The following is a 23,514-nucleotide window of genomic DNA, read 5'->3' as shown; positions in this document are numbered from 1 at the left end:
TTGAATCCAGCTCTTAAGTAAATGGCCCATATGGGGATTGAACACAACCTTGGCGTTATTAGCACCAAGCTCTCCCTGTAATGTGTCATTGCAGATCCTTTAGATAGTAACAAATGGCATTTTCTTCCCTGACAGGCACGCTCTATGTCAGAAATCAAACCTAGGCCATCTGTCTGATTACAAAAGCACCTTGCTTACACAAGGACTAATTTGGAAACATGAACAAATACCTGCTGTGACCTATGAATGATAAAAGCAGAGGGAATCAGGGTAGAAAGCCGATGTATACTGTAAGAAATCTGTACTAAACCCTGAAAGGCATATTGAAGAGAATAATTTGCTTTTCAGATGTTAAGATTTCACCAAAATTAGAGAGGTCTTTCCAGCTCATGTCACTAAACTGTAGGAAAAAATAGCTGTGGGTTTCACCTGGTCTTGAAAAATGTGCTTATTTAGGTTCATCTCAAGACAATGGTTTAATCCAGTGACTTTTCCATTAGCAAAGCTCACTGAGCAGAGATACCTGGGCTAGAAAACAGAGTAACTTCTGTATGTATGAGAATAAAGAAAAATATTTTCCTTTCTGAAGGGCTGTAGCTTTGAAAGCTTTCTAAAACAGACAGTCAGCCAGAGATTTTATCTCAGTATGGTTAATGAAGTCTTGGCTCTGTCTCCCAAAGCAAAAGGTCTTGCCCAGCTCAAGGGGCTGAATCTAGGGCTTTCATTTCACAAAATAAGGGTAAAAAGAACCATTTAAATCTAATCTGATTTCCTGGATAATACAGGTTTATCCTTACCTTTTGTTCTTGTCCATGCTGATGGTATTAGCAGATGATTCTGATAAAAGCAATACAAGGCTAAATGGCGTAGTAGTACACAAAAATTCTGTATTGATTTGTAGCCCCCAGATAAATACCAAAGAAATGGAGCAAAAACAGTAATGACCATGATAAATTTAATAAGCCTTTCATACCAGGCCCATAATTATCAATGGTCGGTAGGTGGAAGATCTGTATGTGTACTACACAGGGAGAGAAATGGTGCCACCTTTTAGTTACAGGATGGATAATCAGTTCCAAACTATCCCACGAAGAAACATATCACTGGCATAGAAGAGTTATGAAAAATTTATTTGCCAGGGGCAAAAAAAAAAACCAAAACAGGCCAGGTCATCAAGGATGTCAACACTGTGTATTTGCCAGATTCATGAGTGAAGCATGAGCCAGGAATTCTTAAGGGGACATATAAGACACACTATTTGCCACTGCCACAGGTGTTCTGCTGCAAATTATGGATAGTTCAGATGATAAATAAAAAATAATTTCAGTAGTCATTAAAAATTTCTGTTACTGCTGAGAAAATACAGTGCTGCAGAGATTTTTCTTCCATCTGTGTCGCAGGTACAAAAGCACAAATAAGGCAAATCTGAAACACACGTTAATGGGGAAACCCCACTCACTACTTGGAAAAGAAGGAAACATCCTTTCCCAAACCCATTTGTGGAACATAAAGAAAGAAAAGCCTTCAGATTCTTTCTGCCTTTGAGGGAGAAGTCTTCGCCCCTTGCTTTTGTCAAATAATCCTGCACACTGAACTTGGCTTTGATGCCTCTTGTATTCTCCTAGAGGAAGACATCACAGCTGGACACAATTTAGAGTACTAAGGACAATTTTTGAATAAGAAAATTGGAGGTATTGACAAACTTGCAAAAAAAACCCAGCAGAACATGTAGCAAACGTGCTTACTGACTATGCCAGTTCTGGCCACTAGTGGTTTAAACAGAGAGGCTTTTGTGTATATTTGACATTATCCTTCAGCAAAGGGTGTCCGACTGGAAAGGGCTTTTTGCACCACTTAGGGCCCCTCTTCCAAATGGGCTTTGCAGACCTGATGGGCCAGCGGGTCAGGTACCTGTCAAAACAACACAAACACATTTCAGTTTGAGACTGATCACAAAGAAAATGTTCCAACTGAAGCAGAAGCAAGGCACTATAGCCTTTGCCTCCCTAACATACCTCTTAATAAAAGGAAAAAACATGAGCAGAGCTCCCTTAATTCAGAAGGCACCACTGGAAAGGAGATTTTGTTTGTTTTGGAATTTCTAAGCTCATCTCTCTATTGAACCCACTAGCACCTGCTTGACTTCCAGTTTGACCAAGCAAATCAGGTGTAGTCTCCAGGCTACTGGCAAATTGTCCACCTGCAGCTAAACTGGAGTGCCAAATCCCTTCATTGCAACTAAGTCCAAGACTGAATGCATCCAGCCTCTAGGGGAAATGTTATTTCAACAGCTGGTCTCAATAAGGTAAACTAATTACAAAGGCTAAATTCTGTGAGAAAGCTTCTAAAAATGAATAAATTTACTTTGGGGGGATAATTTGTTATTACTTCTGCATGGAATGGGTTCTGGCCTCGTTTTGTATTTTTATATGTCCAATTTTGCTCTAATGTTCTCTGTACAATACTACTGCAGCTTGCTAGTGCAGGAAGTCAGCACCTACAGTGTAAGAGGTATTAAAAAGGAATTATCATCACAACTACGAATCTGTGAAGAACAGTGTTGGCAAATATCCTCTGCTTTTTACCATTTGAAGTTTTAGACTTGGCTTTGCAAACAGGCAGGGGATTTCAGATCCAGAATCAGTTACTGGAAATCTTACCCTGTGGCTGGGTGGCCTGGAGTTTTGTTAGGCTTTAAATCTTTTGCTACCAGTAGAGAGGGGAACAGAGGTCCTTAGAGAAAGAGGAGTCTTTTCAGACAATAAAGATCCAAAGTAAAACCTTAGCATAATCTGCACAAACAATGCTCCAACAAATTAGAATTTGGAACAGACTGATAAACTTTGTCCAGCGATGTTTGCATGCCTCTGTTGAGTAATCCCATGGTCTTAATGTAACCTCAATCACTCATCCTCCCCACAAAAAGCTTTCTTACCTTTGCTTTGCGTCGTGCAAATTTGAGGTATTAAGAACTTTGGACAGAGACCACATAATACATTTGTTTGAAGGCTTTTGGCACATTCCTGAGAACTACAAAGAAAGCCTGCTATGCCAGGCAGCTACAGACTACATAACAGCAGCCCATTTAGCACTTTTCTTCCTCAGTACTCCCTAACAGCACAAACTGAAAATGAATCACACGTGGAGCTTTCCGCCTCTGAAATGAAACCACTTTCAAAATGCTTTGCTTTAATGAGTTTATGACAGTTAAAACACCTAGAAGAAACAGCAGGAGGGGTCTGGGTGATGGTACATAGCAAGATCCATCCACTTGTTCTCCTACACATGCATTAGACTCGTCCCTTCTGACCTGTAATGCTATGCTAGTGTATTAGAGGAATCCCTTATATAACAGCATGGGGACAGGAAGTAGGAGAGACTTTCCTGTCTCTAATTTCACGTGCAAGGGGAGTTCAGAGAGACCAAACACAGGTCCCCAGTTTGGAATCTGGCAAAGGACCATGGTAATGCAGCTCCTTTGGGAGAAACTGTAGGAGTATTAGATGGGCACATGGGCTAGGTCCTCCTTTTCATATTCCCCTTGCTGCAATGGGGGTGCCATAGCACAAATTCTGGTATTGCAAAACTACACTTACAGAAAAGGAGGGGAAAAAAATCCCAAATTGTTTTAATGCATCAGTGTGCCAAGTGCAATTCTAGTCACGTGTCCACACGATTACGGGAAAGTGCTCCTGTGATAATAAATGATCTCACTGGGAGAGAAGTGAATGTGTGAATGTGAGATACACATCAATGCTGTATGCAGGTTTAGACAGACAGTGGCTTTTTAAGAAATCCCTCTGTTTCTGTGTGGGGGCTGGAAGTGCACACCCCAATTCTGCATAGGAAGGAGGATTTAGTAATGGCCTGATTTTAAAGCTTTTGTTATTTCTCTTTTGAGCAGGTCTAATCCAGCCCTCTGGTCCAGGCTTTTGGCTTCCTTTGGGGACTGCAGGCTGGGGCTTTTCATTGTTAGCTGAAACAGACATTTGGACGCTTTCCCTTCCTGGAGCACATTTGCTTTTAGGGCTTTTAATACTTGCTTTGTCCCAAACTCAAACTTGTCCTATTTTGTTTGCTTTTTTTTTTTTTTTTTTTTTTTTTTTTTTTTTTTTTTTTTTTTTTTTTTTTTTTTTACCTGGATTCAGCAGTGCAAAAGCCTGAGAGCAGTCAATCTACAAAGTTCCTTCTCCTCTTTGACTAACTCCCATTTCCTACTGATTTCACAGATCTGGGTTTTTTTCTGAGAGTAAAAACAATCCACAAAACTCACATAGGAGAGCTTCAAAGCCCAGCACACAAGACTTTCCTGCAAACTCTGCCATCCATGTAAGGTAAAGTACACCCTTTTCTAGCCGTGTCTGCCTGCTTTTCATTGTATCCAACAAAGTCTGTCCTGGGGAGTTTTTATAATCACCTACAAACACACACTGGCACAGTCTGAATTTTCTCAAGTAGCTGAAAGTTGTCAAGACAGACCCTTCAGGTGGATGTAAAATGTGGCTGGTCTGCAGTGGCCTAACCTGTCACCTCAGTGTGCAGAGCTCCCACTCTGGGCAAAGGGGGACAGAACTGCCAGTCCTGGGAACTGTGATTCGCCTCGGGGCTCTGCTTGCCCCCTTGAGTATGGTAGGGTCCTGAGCAAGCCCAACAATTCCTAAACTCCAAGTGCAGAAATGAGTAGTTTGGATAAAGTGTGATAGGAACCCTAATGGGACTTTCCTGATGGCAAAAGGCAAGATATAAGCAGGATGGAAACAACTATGGTTATTTCACCTGCATTTTAATAGCCTAAAATCTCTGTAGCAATGCGGAAGTCTGTTCTCATGGATTCTATTCAGTGGGCACGCCTCCCCATTTGGAGGCTGCCACTTTATACCAAGGAGTAGGCACAAGGCTTCCATGGGTAAGGGAAATGGGAAAGCCATAATCCTGTACACAGCTCAAGCAAAGGCCATGTTGGTACAGCTCAAGTCTGAACTTCTGAACCCTCACTGAATTTTTTCAATATGGCTTTTGTTTGGATTAAGAGCAGAAGGCAGAGGGCTCCAGACTGCAGGAAGCACTCGATCAAAGTGCTGGCGAGACTGCCTCCTCCCTGCCACATCCCTTCCCATGACACCTCTTGGCTTTGCTCACCTGCAGCGGCTCTGGCTCTTTGCTTTCGAATACACATGCTACGCGCAACACAGTTTCCATGCAGATGAGAGGAACCACATGCTGCTGGAGTGAAATGCTGATAGTAGGGAAACCAGATTCTGCTCCCAGGGACAAGAGGTGTCCACAAAGCCTGAGAACTTTGTAATTCATGAGGAATTTGTAGGGAGCCTGCCTCTTGCTTAACACAGAGCAACTCCTCCAGTTCAGGTGATAGAGGAGGGATTGACTTGGATACTATCTGTGCCAAGTTATGCTCTTCCAGTAGGAAGATGGAAATGGAGTGGCAGCTGAGCATTCAGAAGCAAGCACTCCCTAATCTTACAGCACCTCTTGCTGACAGACCTCAGAGTCAGGGAACCTGTGAGATCCCCTAGTCCTTTTGGAGAGGGAACAAATTCACAATATTGCAATTTAAACGATACTTCGGACCTGCCAGAAGAACATGAGTGCTATATTCATATTAAAAGAGCATCTAGATGCTGGCTTGAATTCAGGGACTGTTCTGGATAGGCTGTTAGTCCACATTTTCCATGCAAAAACCTCCATGGTGAAAACTGCTGAACTATTCAGGTTTCCATTACTGAAAGGAAGAAGTTCGACCTACAGCTGAGTTTGATTGTTTCCCAAATGGTTCTGGTGTGTGGTGGCCTGCACACACGACTCTGGAGTATAGGAACAGTCTGTCACCCTACACAGTGCTGGTGAAATAGCTTAGAACTTCCTCACCCTCACAGGCTAGTGAAAATATTTTACTGCTGCAGCACTTAACTGGAACATGCCAGGCTGGAGCATGAGCAAATGCAGAAATAACAGCAGGAAATTATGAAAGGGAAAATACAAGCTGAGGATGAGGGAACAATCCTTGGCTGCAAGACAAATTTGCTTGTGGAATGGTCCCCTGGAAAGAGTGAAAGCCCCAGACTGGGCCAAACATGAGGAAAATTAACTGTAGGGAGTAATTCTGCATTGACAGGGTAAACTTCATTTGTTTTCACGGTCCAACTTCTCCAGACAAATGATACGTAAGAGAAGGTGAGGACATGAGACTCAAGAGTTCATGGATGATGTGGGTTACTCTCGTGGCCATTTCTTCAAAAGAACCATAGCTAGTAAAGCAGTTAAGTGGTAACATTCATGAGCCATCACTGTCAAAAACAAATCAGGCAGAAAGCAAAAAGGCAAAGAACTGAAGTCCAAGAAATAAGAAATATCATGGCAGGTCTCACCTGGACAGCGTCCCAACTGCAGGGGATAGAAGAGGGAGATGTGGAATACTTCCCAGTTGAATTCTGATCACAAGGTGTTCTTATACATCTCCTACCACCTCCAGGACCACAAAGCTTAGCATTTCACTTCCAAGTTATGCCACCTTCTGCAGTTCCCAGTCTCCTCCTCTGTGTTACATTACATCATGGGTGATTGTTGCATACTATGCTAGACAGCTGTATAACCAAGCATAAGGCAGGATCTGCAGGGCAGATGTTCTCAAAGCATTCTGCTCTTCTTGAATTCCAGTAGTGGAAACAGTAAGGAGATGGAGTGGGTAGAGGAAGGCCAGCTGCCAACTGACCCAGTGCAAAGCAGGGAAGTCCTTATCTCTTTGCAGATAAATCTGGGGCATGTAGAAGGGAATGTCCAAAGTTTGTACAATTGAGATAGCGCAACCAGTTCAGAAAACAGAGCAGGAATTCTGCTTTTTGGAAAACAACATTGAATAAGCACCAGAAGAGCAGCTTCTTGAGAGGCAGAGGGGTTCTGCACGATAAATCCACACTTCACAACACTAAAGCAATGGCATGTCAGCACCCCTGACCCCTGTTAAAACAAGGAAGTTTGCTGATAGCTCCATATGGTGGCATGATACCTTTTAATCCCAGCTAGGTGCTGGCCAGTGCATGCCAGACTCTTTGGATTTGAAGTAGGCTCACTTTAATCAGGGTGACAGTGACATGGGCCAAACATGCTGGCCAAGACAGCCACTACTGCAGTAAAAAATTTTCTGAGGAACAGCTTTTTTTTTAGTGCTTTCAAAAGTATACATTAATGCAGTCCTCAGTCCTTTACATACTTCTTTAGTATACTTTTGCCCACGAGCCGTGGAGTTCCTCCCATGTAGCTGACGTGTTGTAGTGGTCACACCTGTACTGTCTTAAGGGAAGCATCACCTTTTCATCAGGTTCATTTGTCCCTCTTTCAGCAACAAATTAAACTGTTCTCAAAAACACTGACACAGCCTTGGAAGAAGCCTGGCCACAGGGAGCACCAGCCAGAACTCTGCCAGACAGGAAAAAAGTGAAAGGGATTGCTCATCCAAATGAAGTAATCTTCCAGATTTCAGCCAGGCCAGGGTTGCTGCTCTGAGTCTACATGCAGTAATTCAAGGTTCAGGTCTCTATCATGGCAGAGGCACTGGGCTCTGACTCCCACTTCACATTGACGTGATGAATCTCCTTCAGTCTCAGGTGGTGTGAGTGGAATCAGTTCCTAAGGCTATCTTAGGCTTTCATGCTGTCATTCTAGCAGCTGATGGTGTAGTGTGTCAATGTTTCGCTCTACCATGAGCAAAACATTCTTCAGCTCAGTATAAGATGGCAAGCAGTTCCCAGACACTACAAATTCCCACAGAAGTCTGTGAGGTAACATCTGGAGTAGACAGTGACTTCTCAGAAGCCCTTCCTTTACAAAAGTGAAAACTTTCTCCATTCAGAGTAAAGAGACAACAGATTGCCTATATTACCTGTGTTTCTCTCTTGGAAAAGCTTTAACAAGGGGCCCAAGCATACTATGAGGCATCTCACTTTCTCCCTGTTGTCATTCCCAGGCCTATAGCAACAGTGCAGAAAGGCACTGCTACCTCTCCTCTAAGCAGAGCAGTAAAGATGACCAGAACAGCCAATACAGTGATCTCAAAAAGAGATGAAGCTCTAAGGTTTGGAAAATACATCACTTAACTGTGTAATGCACTGCCTGCTATAGGCTCTCTTTAGACCCTGTTGATCCCTTCTTGAACTGGCACTTAAAAATCCAATAAACATAAACACAATGAAGGAACAAGGTAAGTCAGGTGGACAGCCCTGATATTACATGTTTAGAGGATGACCTAGACACCTTCTGATGGCACTGAACGAGGCAGCTTGTTCCACTCCAAAGCTGAAGCCCACTTCTGGCCCCTTTTCTCCCCTGTCAGCTTACTTGCATTTGGCAGCACCACATGTTGAGTGCCTCCCAAATAACTGCAGACTTACAGGAAGCTTTGGAAACAAGTACAGAGGCAAAGACAAGGTAAGTTTGGACAAGTCATTTATGTGGGAAACTTCTGATAAGAGCTCTGGCTTCATTCCCAAAATAAGTACCAGCTAAATGACTTCACTCATTCAGCATGTGGGTGCACTTCAGGCTAGAGGAAGGAAGCAATTTGTAACTCCTGCCTTATGCCATGCCAGCTACTGCTCCAGAGAGCAACGAGGGAAGTACAGGTGTGGGTTCACACAGTCAAAACTCATACTGAATGGCCAAGATTTTGCAAGGCTCCAACACACAGAGCTCTCCCCTGCCAGCAGGTTGAGGAGACAGTATCATGAGGGATCAGGAGAATACTCCTGAAGTACTCCTGCACTTTATCTTAGCTTTTGGGACTCATTTGTGTAGTGTCAGTCCCACCACCAAAACTTTCAATCACATTTCTTGATCCTATTCTCTGGTCTCCACCCAAAGTCTGCTTACTTCAATGCTACTCCATATCCTCAGCAAACAGCTCTGCTCTCTTTTTCTAAATTGCTTCCACTGGGCCTGCTACATTCCCTCTTTGGAAGAGAAAAACTAGAGTAGTGTAAGGAGGAGCTAGCAATGCAGTAATCTCCAATTTGATTAATTTAGAGGTGTAGGACACCTACTTGCATGTAGAATGTATTCAGAGGTATTAATTCTTTATTCTTACTAAGGATCTATAGAAAATTTGTAAGAGTCAGGGCATCAGATCTGGAGTCCCGGTGTGATTCCAGCAGGATACTGCCATTTACCATTTCCAGTCTCAACCTGCTACTCAGGGTTGCAATGTGAATGCTAACAAGATAATGTGCTCCACCCCACAGCTGCCAGAGAAGACGCAGATACTAAAGAATCCCCAAGACTTGTAAGACACAAGGAAGAAGTTACTGCAGTTGAAGTATCTGATGTCTACAGGGCTGCATCAAACATAGAGTCCTCTAATTTGACCCTCACTGATACCCATAATGGAGCCTGCTAGCATTTCCAAGGCCCTCTCTCAAATCTCCACTGTAGAGTCAGACCTGAAATGCAGGAGCCTCCAGCCATGCTCAGCCCTGCAGTCTAAGCTCTCCCAGCGACAGCCCCATGGCCTCTGGTAACCCCACGCTTTGCTAATGCAAGGTTCGTACACCACTCTGACATCCCCATGGAAACAGAGTGTGAGGTTATAAACAGGGGATTAGCACCTCCAAGTGCCCAGCACAGAGCAGGAGGCGGCTGCAGGCTCTCCCTTCTCCCACCAAAGGCCAGGGGCCATTCAGGTCGGGGAGGGGGAAGAGACTCTGTTGCATAGGAAGGGCAGGCAGAGGGCAAATCGCTGACTGGAGGAAACTGGGATGGGACAGAAGGTAACAGGCCTGTGATGGGCTCCTGCTGGCTGCTCAGCCCCCCCTCCCCCTTCACTACTGCTATCACTGCCTGGGCACTCTCTAGCTCCTGGGGGCTGAAAAGGCTAAGAGAGAAGGCACTGCTCAGCCTGGAGAAAAGAAGGTTCAGTGAGGTCTTACCAATGTTTGTAAGCACCTGAAGGGAGGGTGTAAAGAAGAGAGGGGCGGACTCTCCCCAGTCACTGGTGCTCTGTGACAGGACAAGAGGCAATGGGCACAAATTAAAAAGGAAATTCTGTCTGAATGTAAGAGAACACTGTCTTGTATGAGGCTGGTTCTGTGGAACAAGCTGCCCTCAGAAGAACCTGGGGAAGGTCTATTCTTATATATACTCAAAACCTGGCTGGACATAGCTCTGAGTAAGCTGCTCTAGGTGTCTCTGCTTAAGCAGGGAGCTTGGACTAGACAATCTTCAGAGGCCTCTTCCAACCTCAGCTACTTTGTGGTGCTGTGACTCCATCTGTGGCATCCTCCTGGGACTGCCTTACTGATTGTTAGTGATGAGGAGGTGAGCACAGGGCAGGCAGACTCTAACATGTGTGGCAGTTTTAATCTTGTGTGAATAAATGGTTTATATGAGATATGACTTGTCCTTAAAAGACTGCCAAGAGAATATCGTGACAGATCTTCTCCAAAATGCTGAGCACTCTTTATGAACCCTGCTGCCTGAGGCATTTCTCACCCAGTTGTGAGGAACTGCTTTTCCCATTCCAATTTATTCCTATAAAAAAGAAATGTGGAAAGACAAGACTATTCACCTGTTCAGCTTGGGTTTCTTGGGAATATGCCCTTCAGGAAGTGGAGGCCTGTGGTTTGGCAACAAACCTGAAACAGAAAAAGATGTGAGAATATTTTGCAGTGTCTCTTTGCTTCTATTGCATTCAGAAGTCACATTACACCTCATAAGCCAGGCAACCCAGGTTGCTACTGGGACAGCACAGCAAAAGCTCAAGTACAGTAGAAAGGGTATTTTATCTTCAGAAGCTGGGAAGTTGTGCTGGGTATAGGAAAGAAATACACACCAAAGACACTTTCACCTGGGCTCGTTGCAGAGGCTTTTACAGAGGACACAGGGCACTGGTGTCCAGGTTCCATCTCCAGGATGGAAAATCTGACTATTAAAATTCTCAGTCCATTTAACTTAGATACAACTCAGGTAGCAGGCATAAAGATCAGCACAATACTCTTGACTGCATCAACCAGGGTCCCACTCACAGGGAAAGTAAAGAAGTCATCACATGGCAGATGGCAGAGTTGCATGTTACTAATGGGGTAGGTCAAGCTTAGGTAAATCATGTAATTTCAGAAGCAGGTGTTTAATCATTAGTTACTGGAGACTGAGCCACTTCCCAGATCTTTCTGCAACATTCATCTCATCTACAGGGATAAATGTCTGCTGTCAAGGCAGGAGTCAGGCCACAGAGAAAGCAGAACAAGTAGTCTCTGTTCCATCGCCCTGTCCCAGCACCTGGACCGTAACAAGTTTGCTGGGTGACTGGATAATGACATCTCACTGAGCTACACCAAGTGGGCAGGAGACCCCTTTCAAGTGGTTCAGTAAATCCCCTACAGTCGGGGGTTATCTCTGGCAGAGCTATGTACCTGCACGGTGAGCCATCTGCACACAGACAGCAATCTTCTTGTGCTCCTCCAGGCAGAGGCCTGTGACCCTTCGAGGCAGCATCCCTCCATCTGAACGGATGAACTGACTCAGCAGCAAGACATCCTGAGGGAGAGAGAAGGGCAAAACCATCAGTGCCCCAGCTGCCTTCACTGCTGTGGCTTCAGGTGTTGTGCTGAGCCTTGCATTGTGTACAGAACTCAAAACAATGTAAAACAAAACAATGATTCCTCCCTACGCATTTTGTCTGCAGCTTGACAACAAATGGCTTTTGCTTGCTGTCACTGCCCGCCAGTTTAGCTTAGTAAGGTCACTCAGATGGTTTGAGTCTTCCTCTGACTTCACTAGTATAAACACATGATGTCAGCTGCAATCCCTGCTCCTTCACTGTTTCACTACTTGCTCCAAGATTCTCACTAAGATAATGTGTCCTAGGTACTCAGGAAGAGTTACACAAGACCTACAGATGGATATTGTTTACACAACTTGAAATGCCATCACAGCTGCTGTCCTAAAGTTCACAGATATGTTAGATCACCTTTGACCCCCTCCTTGTTCCCTCAGAGCAGTACTGTTCTCTGCTATCTACTCCTCAAACTTTTATTTCATTTCCCATGGTGGAGCTTTCCTCAGGTCTCTCTGGAGGGGTGGAGAACAGGGAAATGGTCCAAGATCTTGCATGAGGAAGCTTTATGTAAGAAAAGAATACATGCTGATGAGTAAGGACTAATAGGATAAATTGCTGCACTCAGTCCTTCAACTGTGTGTGCATTAGGTGGGGCTGACAGTCATGGTGGATGAAAGGAGCACTTGAAGCATGCTGAGGGCTTGTCTGTGAACCATTTAGACTACGCTGCTGTTGACCTTTACAATTAAAAACTCTAGAAATGTAAAGCAGTCCTTTTAATAAAAACAAAATTAAAGGGATCTCTAGGATCAGATGGTATCACAGGGCTGGAATGACAAATTTTAAACACAGCAGCAACAGCTGTTGCACAAGTGTCCCATTAACTGTACACAGTACAACAGCCCAGGATTCAAATCCAAGCTCTCCATTTCCACACACAACATCCGTGCAAAGATACTCCTCAGGCCAATATAAGCAGGCATCCTTGACATCCTGACATCAGCATAAGTTGGCCTAAAGGGTCTCCAGAAACTTTGCACTTGTTTTTTCCCCTTCTGTTGACAGACTTGTCGCTGGTTGAGAGTTTACTTGTCCATGGCTCTTGTAAGTATGTTCCTAGTTGAGGCAGCACGACCATGCAGAGGCTGCCTGCAGGCTGAGGGGATCTGCCAGCGAGCGTCCGGACAGAGCGAGTTCAAACGAGGCACGGCAGAACTCTGCACCCCCCAGCCAGGGCAACAGGCAAGAACAAAGAATATTTGTTGCTTTTCATGTTGGGTGACCCTGACTGCCTGTTCACACATTCACAGACCTGCTCCTACCCCCCAGCCTTGCTCATTTACGAAGAGCTCCCTGGAGCATTCCTGCTTTCATTTACTGGCCTTGCAAAAGCAAATAATCACAAGTGAATATAAAGTGAGTATTCAGAAATGTAGCTAGGAATTATTCGCCCACCTCCACTGCCCAAGACCAGCTCAGCTGTCAAGGGGGCTGCTGGAATTTAGGATGCCCTTCTGGTAATGATGGATTCTGACACTCATAGAATCATAGAATGGTTTGGGTTGGAAGGGACCTTAAAGATCATTGAGTTCATCCCCTCCCTTGCCTTGCTGGCCACTCTCTGATGCAGCTCAGGATAGAATTGGTTTTCTGGCCTGTGAGTACACATTGCTGGGTCATGTCCAGCTTCTCATCCACCAGCACCCCCAAGTCATCCTCCCCAGGGCTGCTCTCCATCTGTTCATCCCCAGCCTGTCTTGATACTGGGGGCTGCGCTGACTCAGGTGCAGCACTTTGCACATGTTCTTTTTAAACTGCATGAAATTCCCACAGGCCCACTTCTTGAACCTGCCCAGGTTCCTCTGGATGGCATCCTGCCCCGCAGGTGTGTCATGTGCAAACCTGACGAAGGTGCACTCAATCCCTTTGCCTATGTCATTAATGAAGGTACTAAATAGAACTGGTCCCCAGTAAGGACCCCGACGTACACCACTTGTCACTGATGTCTACCAGACCCTGAGCAGTTGATCACTACTCTCTGCATGTGACTATCCAACCAACTCCTTATGCATCCAACAGTCCAGCCATTAAGTCTATCTCTCACCAATTTAGAAAGAAAGATATTGTGGGGACCATGTCAAAGGCTTTATAGAAGTCCAGATAAATGACATCTGAAGCCCTTCCCTTGTCCACTGATGGAGTCACTCCACCACTGAAGGCCACCAGGTTTGTCAGGCAGGACTTGCCCTTGGTGAAGCTTTGTTGGCTGTATCAAATCTTCTCCCTGTCATCTATGTGCCTTAGCACAGCTTCCAGGGGAAAGTTCTGTGATCTTCCTAGGCACAGAGGTAAGGCTGATGGGCCAGTAGTTCTCAGGTTGCTCCCTTCTACCCTTATTAAAAATGGATTCCAGTCACCTGGGTCAAAATGTTAGTTACAAGTGTTACAGACAAAAAGTTGAGGGTTTTTATTTGTTTGGGGGTTTTGCAATTTGTTTTTGTCCTTCCCACCCCCAATGAATACCATCCTCGCCAATATCTTCATGACACGCAGTTTCCTTCTTCCCATAACCGGCTTTCTTTCTGCATCCACTCGTCTACAGTGAACACATTCAGAATGATTTTCAGATCCAGCTCCTTTGAAAACATGGCATGTCATGTATGCCCACTGACATTTAGACACTGACTTTAATGTCTCCCTGATACAAAATGACTTACCAGGCACCCTACAGAATGATGCTGTATCCAAAGAATGTGAAAAGCCCAGCTGAGCAACTAGCAGCATGTTCCTGGGAGGCCATCAATGGTTAAAAGGGAAGCAGAGTGTCTCTCAGCCCAGTTAAAACATGTGCCTGCCAAGGAGAACAGTAACCAGGGGACCAGATGGTGCCAGCTGCACTGGTAGAAACTGTATGAAGGCCAGCCTAACAGTCCAAGGGCACTGACTTTTGACCACTCTTGTAATACACTGGACTGGATTCAGGAAACTAGAGAAAGATTCCATCCCCCTTTTTCCTCTTCTTTAGCTGAATCTTCAAATCACCAACAGCTCAATTTGCCATTTAGCACATAACACTTCCCTAAGTGAGAAAGGGCCGTTCAGCTCCAAGTGCCTAGAAAGAGAAAAATATGCAAGACTTTGCTACTAGCCTGCTGCATTACTCCGAGGAGAAGAGGAAGAAGAGAGCTGATGGCAAGTTTGAGGCAGTTTCAGTCTTTGCAGCCATGAAAGTCTAAGTAGGCCATGCACTCTTGTCAAGGGTATGTGTGTGGTCCAAGTGATTCCTCATATTACCACCACACCTCATGGAGTCACAGGCTTGTTATCAAGTGTTTCCATGCAAAGGGGGGTGGTGGGAAGCAAATGGAGATAATATTTTTTTTTTCTCCCTGTGGGAAAAAACATCAAGAAAATCTGTTCTCTGTTATCATCTCCGACCAACAGTGTCACCAACTGACCAACACCCTGGTGTGGCAGTAATTTCTTGACTGAAATCATCAGTCACGTCCCAGCTGCATCAGCTCCAAATTGCAGTCACACTGTTTGGCTTAAAATGCTGCACCCTTGACCAAAGGTTTGTCTATTTCTGAAGATTCCCCACAGTTAACAGGCCAGGTGCCTCTCCCAGAGTATTCACACAGATGTATCTTACCACTGGGAGAAGGCAGACAGGTACAGCCAACTTCATGGGGCAGCTGTGGAGGGAAGCGAACAAGTACGTGGAGCGGTCAAACTGAAAAATATGTCTGGCAAGTTCTCATGGTGCCGTCATGTTCCATGAAATTCACATTTTGTGCTAGTGGACAGCCAAGCCTCTAACTGCGGATTTGCTTTAATCACTGGACAGCTCCCATGAGGCTGGACTCAGATTCCCACCCCTGTAATCTGCAGCATTTGATGAAAACAACTTGGACTGAATTAATCTAGGGCTAATAGGCAAAGCTTGCAGTTAGGTTTCCCCTAACTGTTGCCAAAGCAAGATGACATATTTACTGCCTACTCAAACTAATGATGTTTGAAGTGGATAAGGGGGGGAAAACTAAAAACAAGTTTAGCCTCCACTTCTAAAAGGGCTGGACAAACTTGCTAGATGGAGCACTGTATACCGCACATTCTTTGAATAGATGCTAACCAAAATGCAAAGGCACCTGCATTTTAATGTCTGCAGACACTTTGAAAAGCAAGACCCTTGACTGACATGGGATTCATTAAAACTTTGATTTACTACAAGAACAGTTCTATCTGTGCAGCCAAATTACTACAGGGCTGTATCAGACAAGTCTGCCTGTCATTATTTCCAGTTACACAAGAGTCTAGTTTTTCCTTTCTCCTGGGAGCTGCTGTACACCATTCTCCACGCATTTTGTAACAGAATTGCAGGTTTCAATACAGTTGCATTGCATATAATGACCAAAATAATTGATCTCTGATGGATATGTAAAAACATCAACTGAGATCTCAGTTCCACTGGACAAACAGACACACGCAGACCACAAACTGTGGGAATCTATACCTTAAGCTCTGTTATCCTGAGCCACAGCAGAGGATCAGGATTGAACTGGCAAAGACAACTGCAGCCCTTTACACCACAGCTGAGGCAGGTTGGAATCATGACCTGCTAGTGCTCACAATGCCTGTTCAGTTGATTAATGACTTTGGAGACACTGGTCCCCCAGTTCTCTGACAGCCAGAGTAACTCATTATGCCACTACTTTAGACTGTGCTAGTTGCACATGACAAAAGGAAAGTCCTGTGAGGTCATATTACTCAACTCCCTCAGGGGCTAATTCAACACTTCCCTTTTCATAGTGCCTCATTCAGTCCAATTACAGGCGTCCCAAGCAAAAAAAGCTCACACTTTCCCTTCTGTGCAACCGACTGATCTCAGCTTATCAATCTCAAAGGAACCACCATCTATTCCAATCTCTCACCAAGCTCAGCTTATAGGTTATGCTGTATGAACTAGGCTACATCTTTAACAAAAATAGCTGCTCTCAATTTGCAGACATTTAGGACAATTAACCATCAGTGAGAAAATTGTCCCACTGTTAAATTGACCACAGAGTTAAATGCCTGAACTTTTGTACTTAAGCATCTCAAGATTCTGCTGCTCATCATGGCTACAACAAAGAATAAAATAGCAGAGTGCTTTAGTGTAGAACAGGGAGATTTTTATTCACCTTAATATTTAAAATCCTGAAAATCTGTGACTGCTGCAAAGCATTCACAAACATAAGGGACTTACACAAACAGAGAAGTGGTATACTCCAGAACTCAAACTTCTCCTAGCTCTCATCAGCCCCACAGAGGAAAGCTTCTAAATAGGAAGTAAGAAACTTCTACTATTCCAAAATACCACTTCAGACTGCTCTCTTTAGCTTTTTGTCCAGAGGGAGTATTGGATATATCCACACTAGATGCACATGCATTAAAAATCTATGTGACAGCTGAGATGGACAGGTTCCTAGATTGTCTCTCAGTACCACGATTTCTTAGAAGTTATCTTAGCAGTGATTCTCAAGACTAGCTACAGAATCTCTCTTCACATTTAGTTTTCTCTTGCCTCCTTACTGAAAAGTGGAAATCAGGATCTAAGAATCAAAGTGAAATGTGGAAGAAAACTCCTAACTTAGGTCACTCTACAAATACACGTAAAACTCATGTTTCTCACTGTCTGTTGTGACCAATTTCTAATCCTGGAACTCAGATTCTACAGAATCACATTGTCTAAAACTTCTTTGGTTCTTGATGGATTATCTCTCCAGTGGAGAGAAAATACTCAGTGGAGTCTTCTACCACACACAGCAGTAGGAACTGAATCTATGTAAGTCTGTATATAAATTTCCAAGATGTAATCCACTGCCATAACTTATTTCATCCCTGAACATCAGTTTATAGCTTCTCAAGGGTTGTTAATGTGTGACTCATGGAATGCTTTCTGTAAATCTTTAGAATTACTTAGTTTAATGATGCTGTTTACTTCTTGCATTTAAAAGTCACATAAAACTATATGAACCTTAAAAAAGTATTTTCCAGAGCAAGTAATTAGTTAATTTTGATCACAACACAATTCAGCAACAATGAAAAAGAATTGCAAGGAACCTCTGCATTTGAACATGTGCAACACAAAACAGACATGATTCGGTTTTGTAGTACTTTAGAAAGCTTAATGGTATTTGTCATTTCACCAAATTTATTATAATCTGCAAATTCATTGTATTTCCAGGTTTCACAAGCTCAGAGAAATCAGGCCAGAAAACACTAAATACTCCCCTGCTCCCAACTTATTTCACTGTTTAATATAGCACCCAGCCTGAGTAAGCATCACTGACAACACTGGATTCTAAATGCCTCCATTTCTGCAACACATGCTTTGAAAGACACTAAACATATTTCATTTACACCTCACATCTGTTGTTTCGCCTCTCCGGAGTAACTGCAAGTATTTTGTCTGGTACTATTGCTGTACTCATATTCTTCATAATTCATGAGTCTTAATTAGTCCTATCCAACAGGCTATTTGCTTTCACTCCTAGCTAAAACCTTTTATTTGGGATTTGCAACATTTTGCTTACCAATTGGTAATCATCAGCATTATTCTCCTTCCCCTCTTATCTACTTAGTATTTCACTTTTCAAACCATTTGGTGATTCCCTAGGATTTTTTTTTCATGCTTCAAAATAATCTCATGAGTGAAGTAATGTATCTGTTAGCTAATTCTTTCAAGACCTTGAGGCAACATACAGTCCAGAGCTGCTGGTCTGTACCTAATTCAATGCCTAAGTAATTTCTGTATTTGTTTTTTTTCCTGTTGTTTTACATTTGCAGATTGCCATCAACAGACAGATATTAAAACATATTTTTTCCTTTGCATGTGTGCACTATGACTACACACGAGCAGCTCAGTCATTTTGCAACCAGTGTGGCTTTCAGTCCCCTTCTCCTCTCATTAATGGCCTTTCTCACAAACATTTCTTTTTCCCCAATGTATTTGTATCCCCCTCTCTAATCCTATTGACATTAGCTTATTCTGAGTTTTCTGTTGCCTTATCTTAGTAACAGCATGTTTCTGTCTGGTTTTCTTCTTTTCTAATTCCAGTGCTGGGTTTTGAGCATGCAAGAGGGGAATTTAGTCCTTTTGTAAACTCTGTGTTTGAATGACCTCTTGTAAAGTTACATTCTGCATCTGCTGCATCATGCTTCTTATTCTGAAGTGTTCGTGACTGTTGTGCTTTGGTTTTATAAAGCACAGAGGATTTCCTTCCCATATTCTAGGTTTAGTGTTAGTTATCCCCTCTTTAGTGAATAAACTTCTCATTAGCATTTCCTGCAAAATGCTTGAATAAAACCTGGTTTTCCTCTTGCAAAGTAAGTACAAATGTATGCTCCCCTTCATACTCATGAAGAGTTTTACAAGCTGTATGAAATAGTTATTAACGTAGTGGACAAATGAGAAATCACAGTGCTCAAAGTCATATAATTGACCTTGTCAAGTCTTCTGGCCTCTCTGGAGCTAGGTCTGTATCCACTGACTAAATGCTACATTCTTTCTCTGGGAAGTGCAATGGTGAAAGGCAGCTGGGCATGGAGGAGCTATATAACTTTTTGAGATCAGATGGCCAAACCTCCTATTTGATACAAGGTCATATACTTTTTCCCAGGAACACCATCAGCCAAGGCAAACAATTACTGTGTACGAGAACCTTGCTGCACCCAAGAGAAGCAGAGCTGGAGTTAAGTATTTTTCCTACACCCAGGAAAAGATGAGAAGGACAAGTTGTGGGGTACGTAGATCTGAGAGCAATACTTGTCTAGCAATGAGGATTGGGGGAACTCCTTCATTAAACTTACCACATAATCGTACTTATGCTTCAGGTTCCAGCGACAGATGGGACACTGGCCAGAGGGGTTTGGAGGAGGTGGTGCTTCAGCATCCTCTATAATTTTCCCTTCAATCTAGGAAACAATTCAAAGCATCAGGCAGAGTACAGCTCTACCTGCACCTGTGATTCAAGGAATACTTTTTATCAAGTCCACAGTACATTGACCAGTTCTGTGCGGAAGTAAGGGGAACAGTATCTACATCATTCAACTCACTTTTACATAGATACAAGTCCTTTGGTATGGTTATTTATGCCACAGACTGTGGGGAGAAGGACAAATTCAAAGGGCATAGAAAACCCTTTGGCAAATTCTTGTGTATGTTTTTCTAAATGTAAACTAGTTGACAGTAAGTATGAAGTTCTCATATTCACCTGAATTCCATTTATTGCAGTACTCTTTTGAACCACCATGCCTTGAAAGTGTAGAGGCCCTTTAGCCAAAAGCTTTAAAATAACTTTTTTTCTGAGAATACGAGAATGTCACAAAATAGCAGATGCATGTTATAGCTGAAAGCATGCAGGGGCTTGCTGGATTATAAATCTTCAGCAAGGAAAACTCTGTGAAAAAATGCAATTTAAGAAAGGATGGTTAGGAAATGTCTGTGAGGCTTGTAGATTTATTTAATAATACCAATATTTTATCCAGTTTAATTCTCTGAAAAACTGTTTTATGAGATTATAAAATTATCTTTCCACATCACTATAAAGTGGTGGTGTCTAATACTCAAATTTTCTGACAAGTAACATGCAAATAGACGTACAAGGTATGTAAAGGAAGAACTTGACTAATCGTAGATGTGTTAGAAATACAAAGTCTATCTACATGTGCACTTGTCTTTTTTTTCTTTTTTGAGGACTTACTAATGGAAGCAAGAGCTATCTCAAATTGCACCCTAAAAAACAGAAGAGACAATAAAACTAAGCTGTTTTTTTCTCCAAGATATTTTGGAGTTTTCTCTGGTCAAATTAAGATTAAAAGCAGATTCTGAACACCAACCGTCAGCCTCAAAGAGTGCAAGCACCAGAGTTTGAAAAGAAAACCTGGGTGGAATGCAAGGTTACTTTTAAGAAACCACCACGTTCTGTGCCTGAAAACCTGGGAACAGAAAAGCAGGACCTTTCCTGTCAGTGTGCACAGAAAGCTGGTATCCAGCTGAACTCAGAGAACTATTTTATATGCCACATTTCTGCCTTTCTGATGATAAAATGGAAACAGGTAAAGTACTTGTATTTCAAGCATCTCAGTACCTCAGACAGAATTGTCCATTTTTAAGAAAGATTCTTCCCCCTACAAGTACAACAGCCAATTTTACAAAAACAAATACTTAACTACAAATGTAAGATATAGGTCAGTATTTCTATCTACCAATTTTCTGCTAATCAGTAAAGTTACTTTCAGGAAAGCTGGGGTATCTAGTTCTGATTCTTGCCAGTCTGGCTTCAGGCTGTACTATGACTGTAATTCCATCTTGGAAATAAATAAAGATTCAGAATGCTACATCAACATCAATTTTTCTTGAGATAAATGTCAGCGTACAAGTTTTGGCAACTATTTCCCAGCTGCTGAGGACTTCATACTGTTAATCCACTCAGTTGCTATTCTTCTGTTAAACAACTGAGAGGGAGTGTAGGGGCTCTACATTCTCGGTATGCTGACAAAATCTGTATTTCTCTGGGATTTATTAATTGGTTCACATCAAACACTTCCTTCAATACTGATTAAAAATGAGGACACAGAAACATGAACAGGGAAATATGGATCCAGGGAAGACCAATGTAGAATTAGCAGGATAAACTGGGTGACCAACGGACACACTGAGAAATCTATCAGCCCTTCAGTTTGTCAATTTACACCATTTCCTCATCTAGGGGTACTGATGGATTCCAGACTGATGCTAGGATATTACACAGCAAATATAGCCAGAGCTTCAGAAAGAGTTATTTTCATAAAGGGCTCTACAAATTTAATGCTTACTTTTTCTACTTCAAGCCTCAGTTGATGTTTTGGACTTTTGAGAATATAATTTACATCCCTTTGAAACTGACTGAGTGCAAAATACAGCAATCCACTGAGTGTGTTTTGTGGGTGTGCACACTCCCCTCTTGTTTTGGTTAAAACAACTTCAGATCACACTTGCAAGCTCTTCAGGTTTCTGGGCAAAGACTAATAGTTTGGCACTTGAAGGCAAAAACCAGATACTTTCCATCATTCCTAGTGTCACACCTTAAACTTATTTTTGTTGACAGTCTTATGACACATTGCCAACTGCCATATATTTTAGGTATGTAACATCAAAGAGAGTAAGTTATCTTAGCTCCATGCAGGTTTCAGACGTGACAATGTCTGCTAACACAAATACAACAAAACTTTCAACAATATATCTGTGACAAAAATCATTAAGAGTTTCAAAGGGATGAATAAGCAGGTTTTTTTCTGTTTCATTAGCAAGCAAAATAGTCCAACCCTTTTTATGATTTATGTATATAGAAATTAACATTTAAATGCATGATTTTCTAGCTACTCCCAAATCCCTCCTTCACTCTCCTCATCTTTTATATATATATATCAAAGTATCTGTGTTATCCCTCACTAACCAAGGCTTACAGTACTACTGCCATATGCAATGTGAGCAGAATAATGCACTCCCCTTTCCCCTTCAGTAATTTCAGTGCTTCTAAAAAAAGACAATTCACTTGATAAAAGCATAACAGATTAGATGGTGCTGACTAGGCAAAAATTCTAATTTTACTGCTTTAATATTTTCCTTCGTGTCTTACACTGTAACTAAGATGCTCTTCTTTACCAGTTACTTCAGAACTTCTGCTTCATTTTCAGGAGCCGTTTTCCTTTAGTATTTAGGGTCTTCCTTTGAAAACACCCCTTTCAATATTTTATTTTATTTTTTTAACCACGTGTGTTGTAAGACAGAAGCTTTGTACCACCTGAAGCCAGTACGGCACACACTGCGGTTAACAAACACGCAGACCAAAGGCGTGAGATGCATGCGGCAACGCGGCTGGTACAGACAAGTCCTGCAATGCCACATCCAAGTGCCACGGCACGATCGAGTGACAAAGCCACAGGCAGTCCTCCCTTGTGCCTGTCCACATTCATGATGATGCCAAATGACACCAGTTTAGAAAACGAACCCCTCTGAAGAATGGCCTCTAGTGTTTCAGACCCTGAATGCCTCTGGTCAGCGACTGCGACTTTACCGGGCTGCGGCGAGGGATTCGGTGCTCATGAGTGGCTCTGACTGGAGGTACCTGTCACCAGCAACAGGGTGCTCCTCCTGCCCTTCAGCAGCCAAACCCTCCATCGGTTTCCTGCACCCGCTACAAGCTCCTACCGTAGCTCTGCCTTCACACCCTGAGAGATCTTTCAGGTAGAAAAGCGGCCCCCTTCTTTCCTTTATTTCTTGTGGGGTAGGGCACGGACACACACACGGCTGAAGGAGGGAGAAGTCACGGGAAAGGCAGCTACCAAGGAAAAGGGGTGCAGGGACTTACTGTGGTCGTGTTGCCTTCAGTCACCTCCACGACTGCAAAAGAAAAAAGAGACGGGAAGCCGGTATGAGACCCATACAGCCTGAAAGAAGTAGCATTTTGGGGGTGGGAGCAGAGGGCGAATTACAGCGACCGCGACCATCTCTCCGAGACAGCAGCGAGGCAGCGGGGCGCGGGGCCGTGCAGAGCCCCCTCCGGACTCACCCTGGCGGAGGGCTCGGGCCGGCGGCGCGGCCCAGCGGCTCCCCAGCAGCCCGGAGAAGATCCGCCGCAGCCCCCCGCGCAGCAGGCTGGGCGCCGCCATCTTGCCGGGGGCGGTGCTGCCGTCACGGCGCTTCCGCCGGCGGGGGGCGGCGCTGCCGCCGCCATTTCGGGGCGCGTCCCCCCCGCCCTGGCGCTGCCGGGGCAGAACGGGGGCGTGGCGGCGCCTGCAGAGTCTTCTTCGCGGGCTGGTCCTCCTTACTGTTTTCGTTGGTTTCTTTTAAGTTTAGCGTGGCTCGTACTGGGCTTGGGTTTTCTTGGGTTTGTTTTGGGTTTTGATTGCTTGTTTTGTTTGTTTGT

The 23,514-nt window shown here is 43.5% G+C and overlaps 1 protein-coding gene across 1 annotated transcript; it reads right to left on the bottom strand.

Moving 5' to 3' along the window:
• Positions 1–1,111: 1,111 nt before the first annotated feature.
• MRPS18A (mitochondrial ribosomal protein S18A) lies at positions 1,112–23,273 on the bottom strand. The gene is made up of 6 exons (XM_040058338.2): positions 23,158–23,273; positions 22,957–22,988; positions 19,415–19,519; positions 11,418–11,541; positions 10,574–10,640; positions 1,112–1,911 (listed from the first exon to the last, which is right to left on the bottom strand). Exons 1-6 carry the CDS (start codon positions 23,255–23,257, stop codon positions 1,767–1,769), a joined length of 573 nt encoding a protein of 190 aa, XP_039914272.1. The 5' UTR covers positions 23,258–23,273; the 3' UTR covers positions 1,112–1,766.
• Between the last annotated feature and the right edge of the window lie 241 nt (positions 23,274–23,514).

This window comes from Hirundo rustica, chromosome 3 (genome assembly GCF_015227805.2).
Source record: "Hirundo rustica isolate bHirRus1 chromosome 3, bHirRus1.pri.v3, whole genome shotgun sequence".
Classification (NCBI taxonomy): Eukaryota; Metazoa; Chordata; class Aves; order Passeriformes; family Hirundinidae; genus Hirundo; species Hirundo rustica.
The sequence above is the reverse complement of the archived record's forward strand: the minus strand, read 5'-3'. Positions and strand labels throughout refer to the sequence as shown.